Below are 16,388 nucleotides of genomic sequence, written 5' to 3'. Positions count from 1 at the left end.
GTAGTGCAGGTATCTCCTCTTTTACATAATTTCAGGAGAGCCTTGCAGGGGCCTCTTTCAGGACCTTCCTAACACAATCATAAACCAATAGAGGCACAGCGACTAATCAAAGACCACATTCACGATTACCCAGCAGATTTGTTTTAGCTAGGCAGAGGAAGAAGCCTGCTCTCATCCCCTCTCCTCTAAGGAGACACCAGAAACCAGTTGAGATAGGTATCCTGTTGCTTGGAGTATGAACACAAAGTTCTCTGCTCTTAAGCAGAGGCTAGAAGTTGACATGTGAGTATAGCCTTCTACCCAAGTGTGTGCAGGGTGGCAAATTGCAGCCGACAGTTTCAGACTGGGCATGAGGAAAAGCTTTACCAGAAGGGCAGTGCAGCACTGGACCAAGTTGTGCAGGCAGGGGTATAGGTCTCCATCCTTGGAGGCCCTCAGAAGAGTAGAGAGTCCTGCTAACTTGAGGCTGACCTTGTTAACTTTGTGCAGGGAGCTTTGAGGGTCCTTTGACAACAGGCTCTAGAAGATGCCCCACAACTCATTTTGGAGAAAGGTACAGTGATCACTTGAGTCCATTTAGTCTTCCAGCAGAAGTTTATTCTCATTAAGGACAAGGAAATATCAACCAACAGCTCAATTAACATGACAGATTAAAGAAGCCCTGTTAAGTATTTCCTACTTAACATGTGAAAAAAAGTCTAAAGACCTCTGATGTGTCCAAACTGTTCACATTAAAACTTGAGCTCATCGTTTAGCACAAGCTCAGCTGATGTTGCTCCTGTGTACAGCAAAAGGTGGAAACAATTTAAGTTACCAGAACAGCTGTGTTTAACAAAGTACTGAAGCACTGGAGTTTAAACTGCATTTACTGGTGTGCTATTAGACTGCTTTCCTTGCATCAATTCAGAGTGTCTCAGGCAGACTTGCAAAAAGCCACAGCAGAAAAACGAACTTCTCCTTTCTCACGTTCTGTAAATTGTCTGCAGATCTTAGCAGAATCCTTGAAAGAAATCAAACAAACTCTTTAGACCATCAGGACAAACTTGCTGTAGAGACCAAGTCTTTGCAACTTCTCTCTGGGGCCCACCAACAATGAGAGCAGGTCTGGTAACACCCACAGCTAAATACACTGAATAGGTATCCAGCTCTGTGGCTATCTTGTTACCGTGGTAAGCACCAACTTGACCAGCAGGTAGAACAGCCACCACACACTGAGTGCACCCTTTTCTAAACCCTGGTTTTGGGGCAACCAGCAGCAATGGAGAGGTCTTACCTTCAATAGCAAGTCATCAGAGCTTGTGCCATGGTTTACTGGAAAAGGCATACGCCCATCTGTGGAAGAAAGTCCCATCACTCAGCATGGGCCCAAGAAACAGCTACACACATGAAGATACTTGGGAGGTCAGGGGCTAAGTACAGTCCTCCTCATTCAAGCTATGTATGGACACAGTATTCTCAGCCTTCAGGAGATGACATGCTTTACAAGAGGGCCTAGGCCTCCAGTGCAACCCACCTTCAGTTAGAGTCTTCCAAAGGTACACATTAGGCTACTGGCCTCAGCAATCAGCTTAACCAGCACCAAGTATCTAACCTAAGCCCCCAGTGCTGCTGGGCACAGGCCCAGTGCAACTGCAGAGTTCTCAGGACCTTACCCAATTCATACAGATGTCCATCCACATTGACAAACAGGATGAAGTGGAAGTTCACACTGTTGTCATCAACCTTAGGAGAGAACATTAGATAGAGCTGTTAGATTTTTGAAATCCTACTTGTGACTATAGGACAGATGTCAACAAAGCCACACAGGACTGACAAACTTAAGTTCAGCTGAAGAGGTCTCCTCAAGACCTCTACAAGCTCAACCACCAGAAATCCTGATGTAGAATCACATTTTCAAACTGGATCCAAACTGATGTTGGAGGAATGAACCCTGCAGAAGCATTCACCTATGAGTCATCCATTTCTCTTCCCTCATGAGCTATAGCAGCCATCTGCCAGACAAGACTACATCACTCTATACTTCCATTAACCTCTACTCCCAAGATGTCACAGAATGGTTTGGGTTGGAAGGGCCCTGCAAAGGTCATGTGTCACACATTTGTGTCTTACCCGACATTGTCCTTCCTGTGCAACCGAATTGTGGACATCTTGTATAGCCTTAAAGGGAAAGCAGACAGAGGTTACTACAGCCCTAAGTGCCAATGGCTCTCAGCAGTTTGTGTAGCTCATGTACCTTGTTATTTGCAAAATGCTTAGCCCTCTCTTCAGGAGACAGGTCAGCTGTTTCATCAAGAAACTTCTTCAGGGCAGACCCCTCATCTGCACAAGATGATCAAAGATTCTTATTCAGTACAGGTGAAGCATTAGTCACAGTTCAGATGCAGCCCCACAGTAACCAATGCTTGTTGCACTAACTAGACATCACTGCATTCAGCCTGGAACCATCTCAAGCATGAATTTATTGCTACTATCACTTGAAGTAAGCTGTTTATCCAGAAGCTATTAATCTACACAAACAGCCTGAGTTCAAATGCTTCAGGGTACTCTGGATGCTTGGCACTCACATTCAAATGAGGTTTGCTTTTCTGATTCCCCCCTTGCAGATTTGGCAAGTCCTGTTCTGAAGAAATTCAATAGTGTCCTTACAGCTGCCACCTTAAGTACCAGCTAACAGAACAGGGGCAGATGAAATCCAGCTGTCTCACTGCCTTCACATGAACTCACTTGCTCACCACAGGCTTCCTTTGGTTTTCCAGAACATAAATTAGTAGTGCAAAGCTGGGCTGAGTTCTAGTCTCTATGATGTGCTGTGCTCATTTCACTCATTGAGTGTGCTGCTTCAGAGAATCCTTTCCAAAGCAAAGCTGCTCTCTCTTATATGCTCTTCTGTGTATGTTTTCCTTTGGTTGGTGTGGGATTCTTCCTTCTACAAAGGGTTCAAGTTATCTTGAAACAATGAAACTAAGTTATATTTTGCAGATCTCCAGTCCTTGGATAACAAAGTGTCTTTCATGCCCAACAACACCCTTTAACAAAAGCTTTATGCCTATTTCCTAGGAGTTTCTAGCCATCAGTTCCCTCAGCCAGTTTTATACCCTTTTCTACAGGAAAAGGGCCATCAAAACTACTGCCTCTACAGGCAAAGTCTGCTTACAGGCACTTGCCATCCTGTGCTATTTTCTGAGCAAAACCAAAACATCTTTTAGGCTGATTTACAGGCTACCCTGAGCAAGTCTGTTTATAGTGGATAGGTGGCATGAAGAATTTTCTCTCTTCAGCTCACATCAACATCAGTGTCCATAGCTACTGCTGAATGTACTACTTAGACCTTGGCCCCTCCTACTATGTGCCCTCTTCCTCTTGTATTGCTCAGCAAGATAGCTCTGCAGCTACCAGACCAGAATCAAAATACATTGTTTCTGTGATTGAGGCAGTAGGTAAGACCTGCTCCTTGGCCTTTGCCAAGAGCTGAAAGGCCCACTTACCAACTGAGGCAGTACATCATGCCTTATTTTGGCTTGCATGAAAGCCCCTGGTGCCTCCAAGAGCCCATACCCACTCAAATCTTCCTGCCAAAAAAAATTGACATTTAGACACTTCAGAACATTCATACTCACCAAGCTTCAGTTTGTCTTTGTTATTAGCAACAGCATGTATCAGACCAATAGTCCCACAGGAGTTACTGACTGTCTGCTTCAGGAAATACACCTTGGAACTGATCTCTTGGTCCTTTATTTTCTCAGTCTGTTGTTTCCTGAAGTTCTCATGCTGTGAACATGTTAACTGTTTTAAGCATTTCATCACAGTGATATCTTTATTGAGCAAACTATTAGACAAAAGGAGTTGTGCAGGAGGATCAACACCAAGACTGGACAAAAATTCACCCAGAAACTCATCCTTCTGGCACAGGCCCAATAAAGCATTGCATGTCTACACTGGATGCAGGCCAAGTCTTAATGCACTACCTGCATGACTCAGTTATATCCAAAGGCATCATTCTTAGCCTCTATCTGTTCCATACACTGGAAATAGCTTGGGGTGGGAAATCATATAATGGAGAGCCTCTTTTGTACTCTCCCTCAATTGTTTCGGTCCATTTAACGACACTACTCAGCACCTCTCCACAATAGGTTTCCTTTGTACCTTTAGGTTACTCCATAAAACCCCTCCTCATCAGAACAATGTACAGACAAGTGTAAACCCACCCCTATTGAAAGGCTATAATCCTTCCTTTAAAGAACCTGTTAAATAGACTGTTTCAAAGTCTATCTCCTCATCTACTTCCTCAGCATCAATGGGACTAAATGCATTACGTATTTAGGCCTTTACAGACAATGATTCAGCATGGCAACAGAACTGCTGCTCTGCACACTCCAGACTGCTGATGCGTTTTCCTCAGCCTAATATAAAGCAAAGTGCAAGAGGAGAATTGGAATTGCTGCCTTGTTTCATTGCTGCTTTCGTTTTAGTTTAGACTATTTGGAGGCTTAAAGCCAAAGAAGCAGCATGTGCTGCCTACGGGCCACTTACCCACCAGTGCAAGCAAAGCCCTCTCCCAACCAACTGATGCTTGGAGAGATGCCACAGGCACACTCCTGGCAGCAGCCAGCCCTACCTGCTGCCAGCCAGCGAGTACAGGCGTTGCTGCTGACAACAGCCTGCTATTTTTCACTCCAGGGGCACTTGGGCCAGCCACAGCCTCGCCCAGGCAACAGCAGAGCCCCACACAGGGAGAGCTGGTACCCATAGCACTGGGGCTGCTACAGGCTCACTGCCTCTGCCCTCTGTTGCCTCCAAGGGGCACAACAGCCGTCCCCTGCGCGCACCCATCCCTACACCTACCTGCTCCGTGAGAGGGAAGAGCAGGAGCAGTGCGCAGGCCGGGGTGGGGACGGCACTGAGCGCATCCTCCTCGAAGCCCAGCACATCCACGAAGCGCCAGCCGGGACCCACGCCCAGGCGGGACAGCACCTGTACAGGGCACAGCGAGCGGGTGGCGGGGCCGCCCTATCCCTATCCCTATCCCCCTCCCCGTCCTCGTCCCCTCGCCGCCCCTGACGGCGGCGCCCGGCCGCGGTCCCCGCCGCACCCCAGTGACACAGCACAACGCACGGCACCGCGGCGCCATCTCCCGGCCGCCACCGCCGTCGCCGCCGGCCCGAGGGGACGCCCCGGGGGAGGGCGCGGCCTCCACGGCGCTCCGCAGGTGCGGCCGCGCCCCGCACAGCGGTACCGCTCCGCTCCTCTCCATCCGGCGCTGCCCCGGAGGGGCCGGGATGCTGCGAGGGATGGGGCGAGAACGGGCGGCGCCCACCCGCCCGCGGCGGTCCTGCGGCAGAGACTCACTTTATTCAGCATCTGGAAAACAAAGCGGGGAAAGAGGGGTGAGTGTGCCGGGTAGAGACGGTGCCCCACCACTCGGTCCCAGCCCCATCCCGCGGCCCCCAGCCCCATCTCTGCGGCCCCTCACGCACCTCAGGGTTGATCTCCATAGGCTGCCAGGCCATGGCTGCAGGACGGTGGGGAGTCGAGAAGGCGGCAAGCTGTGCCCCAGGCACGACGATGTCCCTCGCAAGCTGCACTAGGTGCACGACCCCCACTGCCGTCGACGCTGCAGCGCGGAGCCGCCCACCTGGCTTTTATATAGGGGCGGGCTGGCCCACTCCGCGCCGCGACGGGGGGAGAGGGAGGAGCAGGGCACGACCAAAGCGCGGGGGCCGCGCCGGTGCCAGCGGCGGGCGGGCGGCTGGTTGGGTGGTTGCGCGGCGGAGCGAAAGGCCCGCGGAGGCGGGAGGGTGGTCGGTGCTGGGGAGTCACGGTCTTGAGGGAGAGCTAAGCTGGAGCTGTGAGGGGGCCGGGAGCACTGCCTGGCCCCCCGAGTCGCCTCTCTTCCGGGGAAGCGGGGCGCGAATGGCGCCAGGAGAACCCCCAGCCAACTTTACGTCGATGTGGAGAAAATGCTAGAAGTGGCGGGGCCGAGGTGGTGGCCGCGGCCTCCTGCCCTGCCCTTCCTGGTCCTGCTCTGCCCTGCTTTGCCCTAGGGGCTGTGCCCAGACCTCCTGTGCTTTGCTCGCTCCTGCCGTGCCCTGGTGTGCCTGGGCACCGTTGCCAGCGGGGCAAGTGACAGACATCACCGAAGGCAACACGTTCACGTTTCTCCAGTGCCATCAGCCCTGCCCCTGAGCTGCGTTTATCCGGACAGCTTGTGTCTGCATTTACGTGCCGGAGCGCTCCCGGAGCGCTGGAGGCTGCTGCGTGTGCGCTGCAGAAAGCAGACGATGGGGTCGATGAGGTGCTAGGTGCTTGTGTTTGAAATCTCGGCATGATTTTAAAAGCATCACCAAAGTCACCTGCCTGCTGATGGCATCTCTGCAGTCTGAACCCATTCCTGAAGCGGTCCAGTGAAGCTGGTTATAAAATATTGGGCTTTTTATCTTTTATTCATGACCTGACAGTTTCTCCATTCAATGTTTTTGGAACATCTAGACTAGAACATCTCTGAACAAGGAAACAAAACCAACCTACCTGAAATACTAGAAATCATGTGGATTCCAAACAGCCTTTCAGATTTTACTGGTAAACAACCAGTTTAGTGTCCTGAAGTACCCTGTGATCCTGTGATTCTGTTCATCACAGTAAAGGGAAGAGCAGTATGCACTGCTCAGAGATTTGGGGGAGGAGGGGGAAGAGGTAAATGACAATGTAATTTATTTCTGTTATATCTTATCTGTAAACAGTCACTGATTCCTACAAGCAAGCTAGAAATGGCCCAAAGTATTTAACCCATAGATAGCATCTTTGGCTGTCTTTCCTTTGTGACCAACTCTTTGTGCACTGCCAGATCCAAGCACAGCAAAGCAACCTGAATGAACAAGTATGATGCTAATGGTCCCTGATAGATGCATAAGGAGAGGCTCCATGCAGCTCCTCTAAGATGGCAGGGCACAGATCTTTCAGCCTACAGAAGAGAAGGCTAAATATGGCAAGAACAATCCTGCTCTTGAATTGCTCAGTGGTAAATGGGGGTTAGGAAAACAATTTTCCCAGCAAGAGTGCTCAGGCATTGGAATGTGCTGCCCTGGGAGGTGGTTGAGTCACCAGCCTGGATGTGTTTAAAGGTTGTTTGGATGTGGTGCTTGGGGATATGGTTTAGGGGTGAACCTTGTAGAGTAGAGTTATAGGTTGGACTTGGTGATCCTGAGGGTCTTTTCCAACCTGAATTATTTAGTGATAACTTCAGCCTGTCTCACAGCAGTGACAGTGCTCAGATCCCTAGTCTACAGAGTCATCCCTGGGATGGCTGCTGCGTCTGGGCTGTCCGAGGAGACTGCAAACAGCAGTTTCAGTCTCTGCCTGTCATGAGCAGCGCACAGAGGCCAGAGCAGGAGTCATCAATTTTAAGCGAGACTCTGCCCTATCTATCAATGCATTCATTTTAAATAAACAGTAAGTATGACAACAGAAAGCTGCTAAAAATCTGCCAGAGTTGCATAAAGTTGCCTGCCTCTGGAAAGTCATGTCAAAAGGCAGTGTTGTGTCATACCCAGTCCCCATCTACCTCCTTGCAAAGAGGAAGTCTCCCCTTGTCATAGTATCATAGTATCAGTCAGGGTTGGAAGGGACCACAAGGATCATCTAGTTCCAAGCCCCCTGCCATGGGCAGGGACACCCCACACTAGATCAGGCTGGCCAGAGCCTCATCCAGCCTGGGCTTAAACACCCCTCCAGGGACAGGGCCCCAACCACCTGCCTGGACAACCCATTCCAGGGCTTCACCACTCTCATGGGGAAGAACTTCCTCCTCACATCCAGCCTGAATCTCCCCACCTCCAGCTTCATCAATGCAGGTAGATGTACCAGATGACCTAGCACATTTAACCTGATACATTCCCATTACTGCAATAAAATCAACTCACATGGAAGAGCGACTGGAAGTACTTCTGAACTTTTGGCACTGTCCAGATGTGGTAATACTGCTTGTCAGCACTGTCTGTGAATATAGCTTTTGCTCAAGATGTCTGACCTAGAAAGGGTGTACCCAAGAATCTTTGCTACATGTATGAGCTTTTGGCATGGTTCTTTCTCTTAAATATAGGACTCAGCAGTAGTATTTTCTTCCCCCCCCCCCATGTTTCAGTTAGAGATTTACATAAGGCAGAACTAGACCTGCAACAGAGGGCTGTTGCTGAGTTCAGAAGATCTCTTAACAGAAGTACCCATGACAAGCAGGGTGCTGAAGGAAACAAAGCTAGCTTTGCACAATCCTGAAATGAAAGCTGAGGTAGAAATTTTTTCCTTAGAAAATGATTGTCCTTTTCTCCTGACAAAATCTAAGCCCTGAGGCAGTCCAAGTCCCCATCTTCATCTGTTGCACCTGCCTAGTAAACACCTCAGGCCTGTGCCTTTCTTCATTTTCTTATTAAATGATTCAGTTCCCAAAAGAAGGATCCCAAACCTATCCTTGGAAATCTTCATTCCCTACTCTCTACCTGCAAAACAAATAATCAGTGTCTATAGCTGGCTGGTGGTGCCCAGGGCAGTGGGATGCAGGTGCATGGTGGTGCAGGCACTGGAGCCAAAGGAGCCCAATGCTGCCTGTCACCATTCTTCTGATAACTGCCTGATTGCACTTACCCTACAGTGAGCTGAAGGTATTGGAGATTGTTGTGATGCCTTACTGTAAATATGTCTGCTGATGTGGTAAATCTTGCCTGAGGGCAGTTATGACAGCTCAGTTATACCACAGCAGTGTGCCTGAGAGAGCTTGACATACACAGAGCTGCAGCATCCTTGCAAGGTTTCAGACTACTTGTGCCTAAGGCCACTCTTGACAAGTCCTAGTGTGACTAAGGTAGTAGCCATGCATCTATGGTAGAGAATCTAGGGTGCCTTCATAACCAGCAGCAAGAAGACATTTGAGAGCATCGCTCATTGGACCAAACAGAGATGTTAGCCTTGGGCTGAGGGAAATTGTGCTCTAGAAACATCAGTTTCTCTTCCTTGGCTATAAAGGGAGACTGAACTGTGAGACCCAGTTCAATTAGAGAGGTCTGCAGCACGGAGTGCAGCTTCAGGATGGATGAATTCAACTGTAACTGCCTGGGGATAAGAGAAGAATGCATATTTTTACCTTGCAGCTCCCGATAACTACTGTTACAATCGTGGGTGCTTGAGTAGACACGATGGCATATAGCAAGGGCAGGCTTTATGTCTGGTTTGGAAATTCCCACTAGTCAGCAGGACAGCCACCAGCCTGCTGAAGTGAGCCACAGTCCACAAGGACCACACAGGGCTAACTTTACAGAAGCATGACAGGCTTTTAGCCTGGTAGATATGGGGCTGTGAGGCCAGACAGTTTCCCATCATTTAGCAGCTAGCATGCATTAGGTAGCTGGAAAGCTTAGTAAAACATTGTCTTCATTTCCCACCGCTAACATTTTCCATGTCAGTGTATCTACTCACATCTCTCTCTGCAGTGTTGCAAGGGACAGACGTAAGGGAATTGCCCCCAACTATTTGCATATGGGGTCCACCAAGTCAATGGATTGTATTCTCTCTGTGACTGCTATACCCCTTCCCCTGCTATCCAGCTACACCACCTAATCTAGACAGCTTTTCCAAAGTAAAACATTGCTGTTAGCTGAAGCAAGTTGCCTTTATCTCAGATTAGATGCTGCAGAAAGTCTTACATGCTGCAGCTTTACCCAAAGTAGGCTGCCAAGCTTCACTCAGCTGTTTGTTCACCACCACCCCACCACCCAGCAGGATGGGGGAGAAAATCTGAAGGGCAAGAGTGAGAAAACCTGTGGGTTGAGCTAAATGCAGATTAATAAGCAAAGGGAGGAGAAGTAAGGAAAAAACAACAAACAAGTGTTGCAAAACCAAATCACTCACCATCAGCCAACATGCCCAGCCAGGCCCTGAGCTACAGTCCCCTGGGAAACTGACCCCCCTGGCATTTACTGCTGAACACAATGCCATATAGTTGGGGATATCTCATGGGTCACTTGGGGGTCAGCTGTCCTGGCTGTATCTCTCCCCACTTCTTGTGCACCTTCAGCCTACTGCTGCAGGGACAGCGTGAGAACAGAAATGGCCTTCATGCTGTGCAAGCACTGCTCAGCGATAGCTAAAACCTCCCTGTGTTATCAGGACTGTTCTGGTCACAGATCCACAACACAGCACCACACCAGAAAGTTAACTCCATCCCAGCCAGAATCAATACACTGTGTCACGAGGTGCCAAACATAAAGCATGACAAACATATGTGAGGCCACCGCGGGGACAGCGGGCGTCAGGGATCTGTGTAAGGCAGTTACATCCCCCTTCTGGTAAACTGTCTGGAGCACAGCAGTAATTCCTGTATGTGAGTGCCCCAGCCTTTAATGAGAAGATCAGAGGGCCCCAAAGGGCAAGCACAAATGATTGCTTTTATTGAGGGCCTGGGTCCATGAAAGCCTTGAGCAGGAAGAGAGGCTATGTGCTGCTTTCTGACTCGCAGCCAGGTTAGTTTACATACTTCTGTGAGGAGCCTGGGTGACTGCAGCCCAGTGCTGTGAAGCAACAAAAGAACAGCCAATGCTAGGCACCTGTTCTCCAGGTCCATGGGCCAAGAGCTCTGAGCTAGAATGCCTCAAATGTCAAGCAGAAGGAAGACTGAGAAGTGAAGAAAAATTCAGAGCAGCTCAGAGCTGAGTTGGGAATGTGACAAAAACCTTAAATCTTTCTTTGCTTAGAGTAAAAGTTGGAAAAGTTATGTTCTCCTAACACCTTCTCCACAAGCAAGGGGCGCTGTGGCAAGAAGATGTAATGACTAAGGACTGCTGAGGTGGAGACACACTGAAGGATGTGAAGTCTGACCAGTGGTGAAGCTCAGGTGGAGAGGGGTGACAGTGAAATGCAGATACCAGGGTGAGGATGATGAGAGGAGTTGCTCCTCCAAGGACTGCCTTTGTCTGTATTGCCTGTCAGTAATGACTGCAAGTGCTCTGAACGACAGCAAAGTCCTCCAGCAAATGGCAAACTCTACAGAATGCAAGGGCTCTTCTGGAAATCTGTAGGTGGACCTGTTGAAGGCTTGCCTCCACAGTCTCAGTTCTGAAGAGCATGGCCATGGCTTTCTTAAACCCAGATCTGCCTGGCAGTGTGGTTAAGGTTGTTCACCTCTGCAAAATCATACCTACCATATGGTGGTGGTGACCATCATGGCCTCAGCAATACTGTGCTTTGTTTCATGGTAGAAGGAGGACAAACAGAGAGTGTCTTCCTTCTCTTTCCCCAAAGAAGGGCACAGGGACATCACTGCTGTCAAGGATGTCTTAGTTTCCAGTGAAATTACGTACTGTCTGCTTTCCCTTGATATGAAAGCTTGCAAGGCTTGTCTTGATGGATAAGAGGGGTTGGACAGGAGGACCTTTGAGGGTCCATTCCAACCTGTAAGGATTCTGTCAGGAAGACTCTGTTGGCAGCTGGGAAATCAGCATGTCTCCATTCCCTCAAACGCTTTCTTTGGTGATGTTAGCAAGCCACTCTTTTTCCTCTATGGGCAGGAACAATCCATCTTTCTAGTCTAGTCTAGTAGAGGAGAATCATAGAATCATGTAGGTTGGAAAAAAGTTCTGCCAGATACATCAGTGGCCTCTATCCTCAAGATTGAAACCTTTTCAGGGAAAGGGCAGAATATATGCCTAAGGGAGGTGCTGAGGAGGGACCTAACTTCTGGACCAAGTCTGTTGTCACCTGTGGTCTCTTTACATGCTAGTGTGGCTTTGTTGTTTCTCAAGGGAATGCTAGAAACTGGCTTGCCTGCTGTTGGATGAAGAAGTGAGAGGCAAGGCTCTGCCAGAAGGGAATAACAAGAGCTCTTGTATCTGTTGCAAAGAAAAGGTGCTCTTCCTGCTTGCCTGACAACAAAGGCACCTATGGACAAGGACTGCCATGTGAAAGGGGCTCATTGTCAAATGTTGTCACTCCTCCAGTTCAGCAGCACAAGCCATCTTACTTTATGTTCTGGAGGTCAGTTTGTCTTCTTTGGTGGAGAAGGGAGAGGGGATGGATAGCAATCAGCATTAATGGGGATGCAATAGATATTCCTTCATCCTATATTTTTTATGCAAATGGAGACTTTTAACAGAATTTAAAGTAGGTGACACTTGAGATCAGTGAACAACAAAGCCACATGGTGAAAAAACAACAACAAAAAGCAGAGACAAAAAGAGGCTGTTTAGCTAACTCAGGTAACCCTGATAGATGTCTGCTTTGCTCCAGACATCTGACCCAGTCCTGTATTCTGAACTGTGTCTTACTTCTCATCTCATTTTTACATGGATGTTCACACCTACTCATATAAATTCTGAAATCATAGTATCATAGTATCATAGTATCAGTCAGGGTTGGAAGGGACCACAAGGATCATCTAGTTCCAACCCCCCTGCCATGGGCAGGGACACCCCACACTAGATCAGCCTGGCCAGAGCCTCATCCAGCCTGGGCTTAAACACCTCCAGGGATGGGGCCTCAACCACCTCTCTGGACAACCCATTCCAGGGCTTCACCACTCTCATGGTGAAGAAATCAAGGTGTGCTCAGCTCAGCATGTTCTCTAAAAACTACTTCTGTAACAAACCCAAACCTCTTAGGCACTACAGGCAGCCCTGAACTCCTGTACATCAACGGGGCCATGTATACTGCAACATTCACACCAACCTGTGCTAAAGGATTTGTTTCCTTCTCTACATGCTTATGAGAAGTGTGGGGATTTTTTGAAGCTGGAGGTGGGGAGATTCAGGCTGGACATGAGGAGGAAGTTCTTCACCATGAGAGTGGTGAAGCCCTGGAATGGGTTGTCCAGGGAAGTGGTTGAGGCCCCATCACTGTAGGTGTTTAAGATGAGGCTCTGGCCAGCCTGATCTAGTGTGGGGTGTCCCTGCCCATGGCAGGGGGGTTGGAACTAGATGATCCTTGTGGTCCCTTCCAACACTGACTGATACTATGATACTACTATGAATTAGACAAGCTCCCTGAAGTGCTGGAGCACTGGACCAGGCTGCCCAGAGAGGTTGTGAAGTCTTTTCTGGAGGTACTGAAAACCTCCATGGGCAACCTGCTCTGGATGAACCTGCTTTGGCAGGGGGGGTTGAACTTGATCATCTCCAGAGGTCCTTTCCAAGCCCCACCATTCTGTGATTCTGTGTATGATTGGTGTGCAGCTCTGGCAAACTGGTGACTCAGAAATGACTCAGAGCAGCACAGCTCAGACTCTGTCGGGGTGACCGTGGTAGATATAAAGCCTCATAGACCTAGATCTGAACTGCTCTTGCTTTTTCACTCTGCAACAGCACTTGGAAGTCTTAAACAGATCCCTTAGTCATGCTAGTGGAATTCAGTATGTGCTTTTTAGCCACCAAGACCCCCAAAGTCTTGCCTGTACCAATTCCTGTGTTAATTACAAATTAACAGTAGCTATCCCCTTGTACTTACAAGACAAGGCTTTGATTTCAAACTGTGTGAGAATGAGAGACCTAACCCCACATTAATAACCACTTTCCAGAAGGACATCTGGCAGAACATAACCCTTTGGTTAAGTTTTACTCCACTTTCCAGAAGTACATCTGGCAGAACATAAACCTTTGGTTGAGTTTTACTTCTGTCACAAGGAGTTTTACATGTGGGGACCACACAGTGTATGGCTAATGCAGAGCAGTTGTGTTGTAAGTGCTGCTCTTACCAGCTGCAGGATGCAGCAGTGCAGGGACCCAACTGCTCTGACACTGCTCTGGTGGAAGATTCTAAGTCTTGTCTCAACTGTAAGCACTTAACATAAAAAACTCAGTGAAACAAGCCCAGTTGGGAAACACAGAATCCTGGAATAGTTCTGTTTGGAACAAAACCTTCAAGATCGTCAAGTCCAACCATTGTCTAACCCTGCCAAGTCTGGTGCTAAACCATGTCCCACAGCACCACATCTCTGCCTCTTTGAAACACCTCCAGGATGGGGATTCAGCTACCACCTTGAAAGCCTATTCCAATGTTTGAGAACACTTTCAGTGAAAAAGCTTCTTCTAATATCACTCCTTCCAGATTTGCCTTTGCCCTCAGCCACTCTTAGAGCCTAACTCTCTAGTGCCTGCGTGTGTGTCTTCAGAGGCTGGTCTCAGAGCGCAGAATGGCTTAGGCTGGAAGGGACCTCAGAGACCATCTATTCCAATCTCCCTGCCATGGGCAGGGACACCTCTCAACTAGACTTGGTTGCTCAAGGCCTCATCCAACCTGGCCTTGAACACCCCCAGGAAGTAGGCATCCACAGCTTCTCTGGACAACCTGTTCCAGAGTCTCATCACCCTTGTACTGAAGAGCTTCTTCCTAGGATCCAGTCTAAACCTGCTGTCCCTCAGCTTAAAGCCATTCCCCCTTGTCCTATTGCTAGACACCCTTATAATAAGTCCCTCTCCAGCCTTCCTGTAGGATCCTTTCAGGTACTGAAAAGCAGCAATAAGACCCCACCAGAGACTTCTCCAGGATGAACCACCTCAGGTCCCTCAGCCTGTCCTTGTAGCAGAGGTGTCCAGCCCTTGGATTGTCTTTGTGGTCCTCCTCTGCACTAACTTAAACAGTTCTGTGTTCTCCCTATGATGGGGACACCAGAACTGGATGCAGTATTTGAGGTGGGGTCTCACAAGAGCAGAGGAAAGGGCAGGAACACCTCTCTTGCCCTGCTGGCCGTACTCTTCTTGCCGCAGCCTAGGATAGGTGTTGGCAGTAGGGAAAAAGGGAGGCTTTTCTCCTTCTCTGCTCTCATGTTATAGAATGAGGAATTTCCAACGCCCTACCTTCAGCTAAGTGTTTGGCCAGTGTTTGTCAGTGGTGGAGAAGCTGTGTCTCCGAGGATCAGTCGAACAGGCGCTGTTCTGAAGAGCTCAGGCCAAGCACACGTGGCTATGAACACCACCATTGTTTGGCCCCTGAGCCTTATTGTTGCAGCAGAGGTGTTCAGCCTCTGAATGTGCACACTGAAACAAACCCCTGTGTCAGTGGAGAAAAATATTGAGGTGGTGGTGGTGGGGAGCTACCCTATGGATCAGAAACACAATTGGGCTGCATGACATTCTCTAGCTGTAAATATAAACACACACCAGGCCGCTCTTTCCAGTGTGTGTTTGTACACATAGGGGAAAATTCCCATTGAGTGCATTTGCAGCCTGGGCTTTTCTGGCTGTGTTTAGGGCATTAGACACTGGACTTTTGTCTCTCTTGTTTCGGAGACAAAGCACTGGAGTTCTGCTGTTAGTAAATCTACTGTTCCCAACTTTGTCTTAGCTTTCCACACCTCTTCATTAATGTGTATCAGTGGATGTCAATGCACATAATGCTTACAGAGCATGTGTGTCATGCAGTGTGAGACTGAAAGTTTCATGTCAAAAGTGCTGTGAGCAGAGCTGTAGTATTGCTGCTTCTCGTTTTAAACAGTTGAGGTAAACCAGTGGTTAAAGGCATGGTTTGAGTTTGATGTTCTCACGACCTAGATGTTCTTCCCAGAAGGAGTGGCTGATCATTGGAATGTGCTGCCCAGGGAGGTGGTGGAGTCCCTGTCCCTGGAGATGTTCAAAAAAGGATTGGATGTGGCACTTGAAGCCATGGTTTAGATTTAAGAAGGGCATTGAGACTCATGAATGTGTCCAGAGAAGGCCAACGAGGCTGAGGAGAGGCACAAGCACAGCCCTATGAGGAGAGGCTGAAGGAGCTGGGATTGTTTAGCCTGGAGAAGAGGAGGCTCAGGGGAGACCTTCTTACTCTCTACAACTACCTGAAGGGTGGTTGTAGCCAGGTGGGAGTTGGTCTCTTCTTCCAGGCAACCAGCACCAGAACAAGAGGACACAGTCTCAAGCTGTGCCAGGGGAAGTTTAGGCTTGAGGTGAGGAGAAAGTTCTTCACAGAGAGAGTTGTTAGCCATTGGGATGTGCTGACCAGGGAGGTGGTGGAGTCACCATCCCTGGAGGTGTTCAAGAGGGGATTGGACGTGGCACTTGGTGCCATGGTCTAGTAGTCAGGAGGTGTTGGGTGACAGGTTGGACATGATGATCTTTGAGGTCTTTTCCAACCTTGTTGATTCTATGAAATGAGTGGATTTGCCATTCTGGGCCAAAATGTGGGTTTCCTGACTGCCTCCCAGGGAACTGCACTGCTGCGCCATCTTTGGCTGCTCAGCAGGAAGCAGAACCAGCAGTGCAGTACTTCCAGGGAATCACAGAACATTAGGGGTTGGAAGGGACCTTGAAACATCATCAAGTCCAATCCCCCTGCCAGAGCAGGATCACCTAGGGCAGGTCACCAGGAACACATCCAGGTGGGTTTTGAATGTCTCCAGAGAAGGAGACTCCACAACCTCTTTG

General features: G+C 48.9%; 1 protein-coding gene across 1 annotated transcript; it reads right to left on the bottom strand.

Moving 5' to 3' along the window:
* Window positions 1–575: 575 nt before the first annotated feature.
* On the bottom strand, window positions 576–5,630 carry UCHL1 (ubiquitin C-terminal hydrolase L1). The gene is made up of 9 exons (XM_068137613.1): window positions 5,475–5,630; window positions 5,347–5,358; window positions 4,843–4,971; window positions 3,618–3,768; window positions 2,234–2,319; window positions 2,110–2,157; window positions 1,653–1,722; window positions 1,274–1,332; window positions 576–1,000 (listed from the first exon to the last, which is right to left on the bottom strand). Exons 1-9 carry the CDS (start codon window positions 5,505–5,507, stop codon window positions 914–916), a joined length of 675 nt encoding a protein of 224 aa, XP_067993714.1. The 5' UTR covers window positions 5,508–5,630; the 3' UTR covers window positions 576–913.
* Window positions 5,631–16,388: the final 10,758 nt, after the last annotated feature.

The sequence above is a fragment of the Melanerpes formicivorus genome, unplaced genomic scaffold (genome assembly GCF_026170545.1).
Source record: "Melanerpes formicivorus ecotype bairdi unplaced genomic scaffold, bMelFor1.0.p_v2 SCAF_4, whole genome shotgun sequence".
Classification (NCBI taxonomy): Eukaryota; Metazoa; Chordata; class Aves; order Piciformes; family Picidae; genus Melanerpes; species Melanerpes formicivorus.
This window is presented reverse-complemented; position numbering and strand designations above follow the sequence as displayed.

Coding starts and splice junctions, on each gene's coding strand:
- UCHL1 (XM_068137613.1), bottom strand. CDS start 5,507: ATGGCCTGGCAGCCTATGGAGATCAACCCTGAG. Junction 1,723..2,109: donor CACAGGAAGGACAATGTCGG/GTAAGACACAAA, acceptor TTCTCTCCTAAG/GTTGATGACAACAGTGTGAA. Junction 1,001..1,273: donor CTGATGACTTGCTATTGAAG/GTAAGACCTCTC, acceptor ATTTCTTTCAAG/GATTCTGCTAAGATCTGCAG.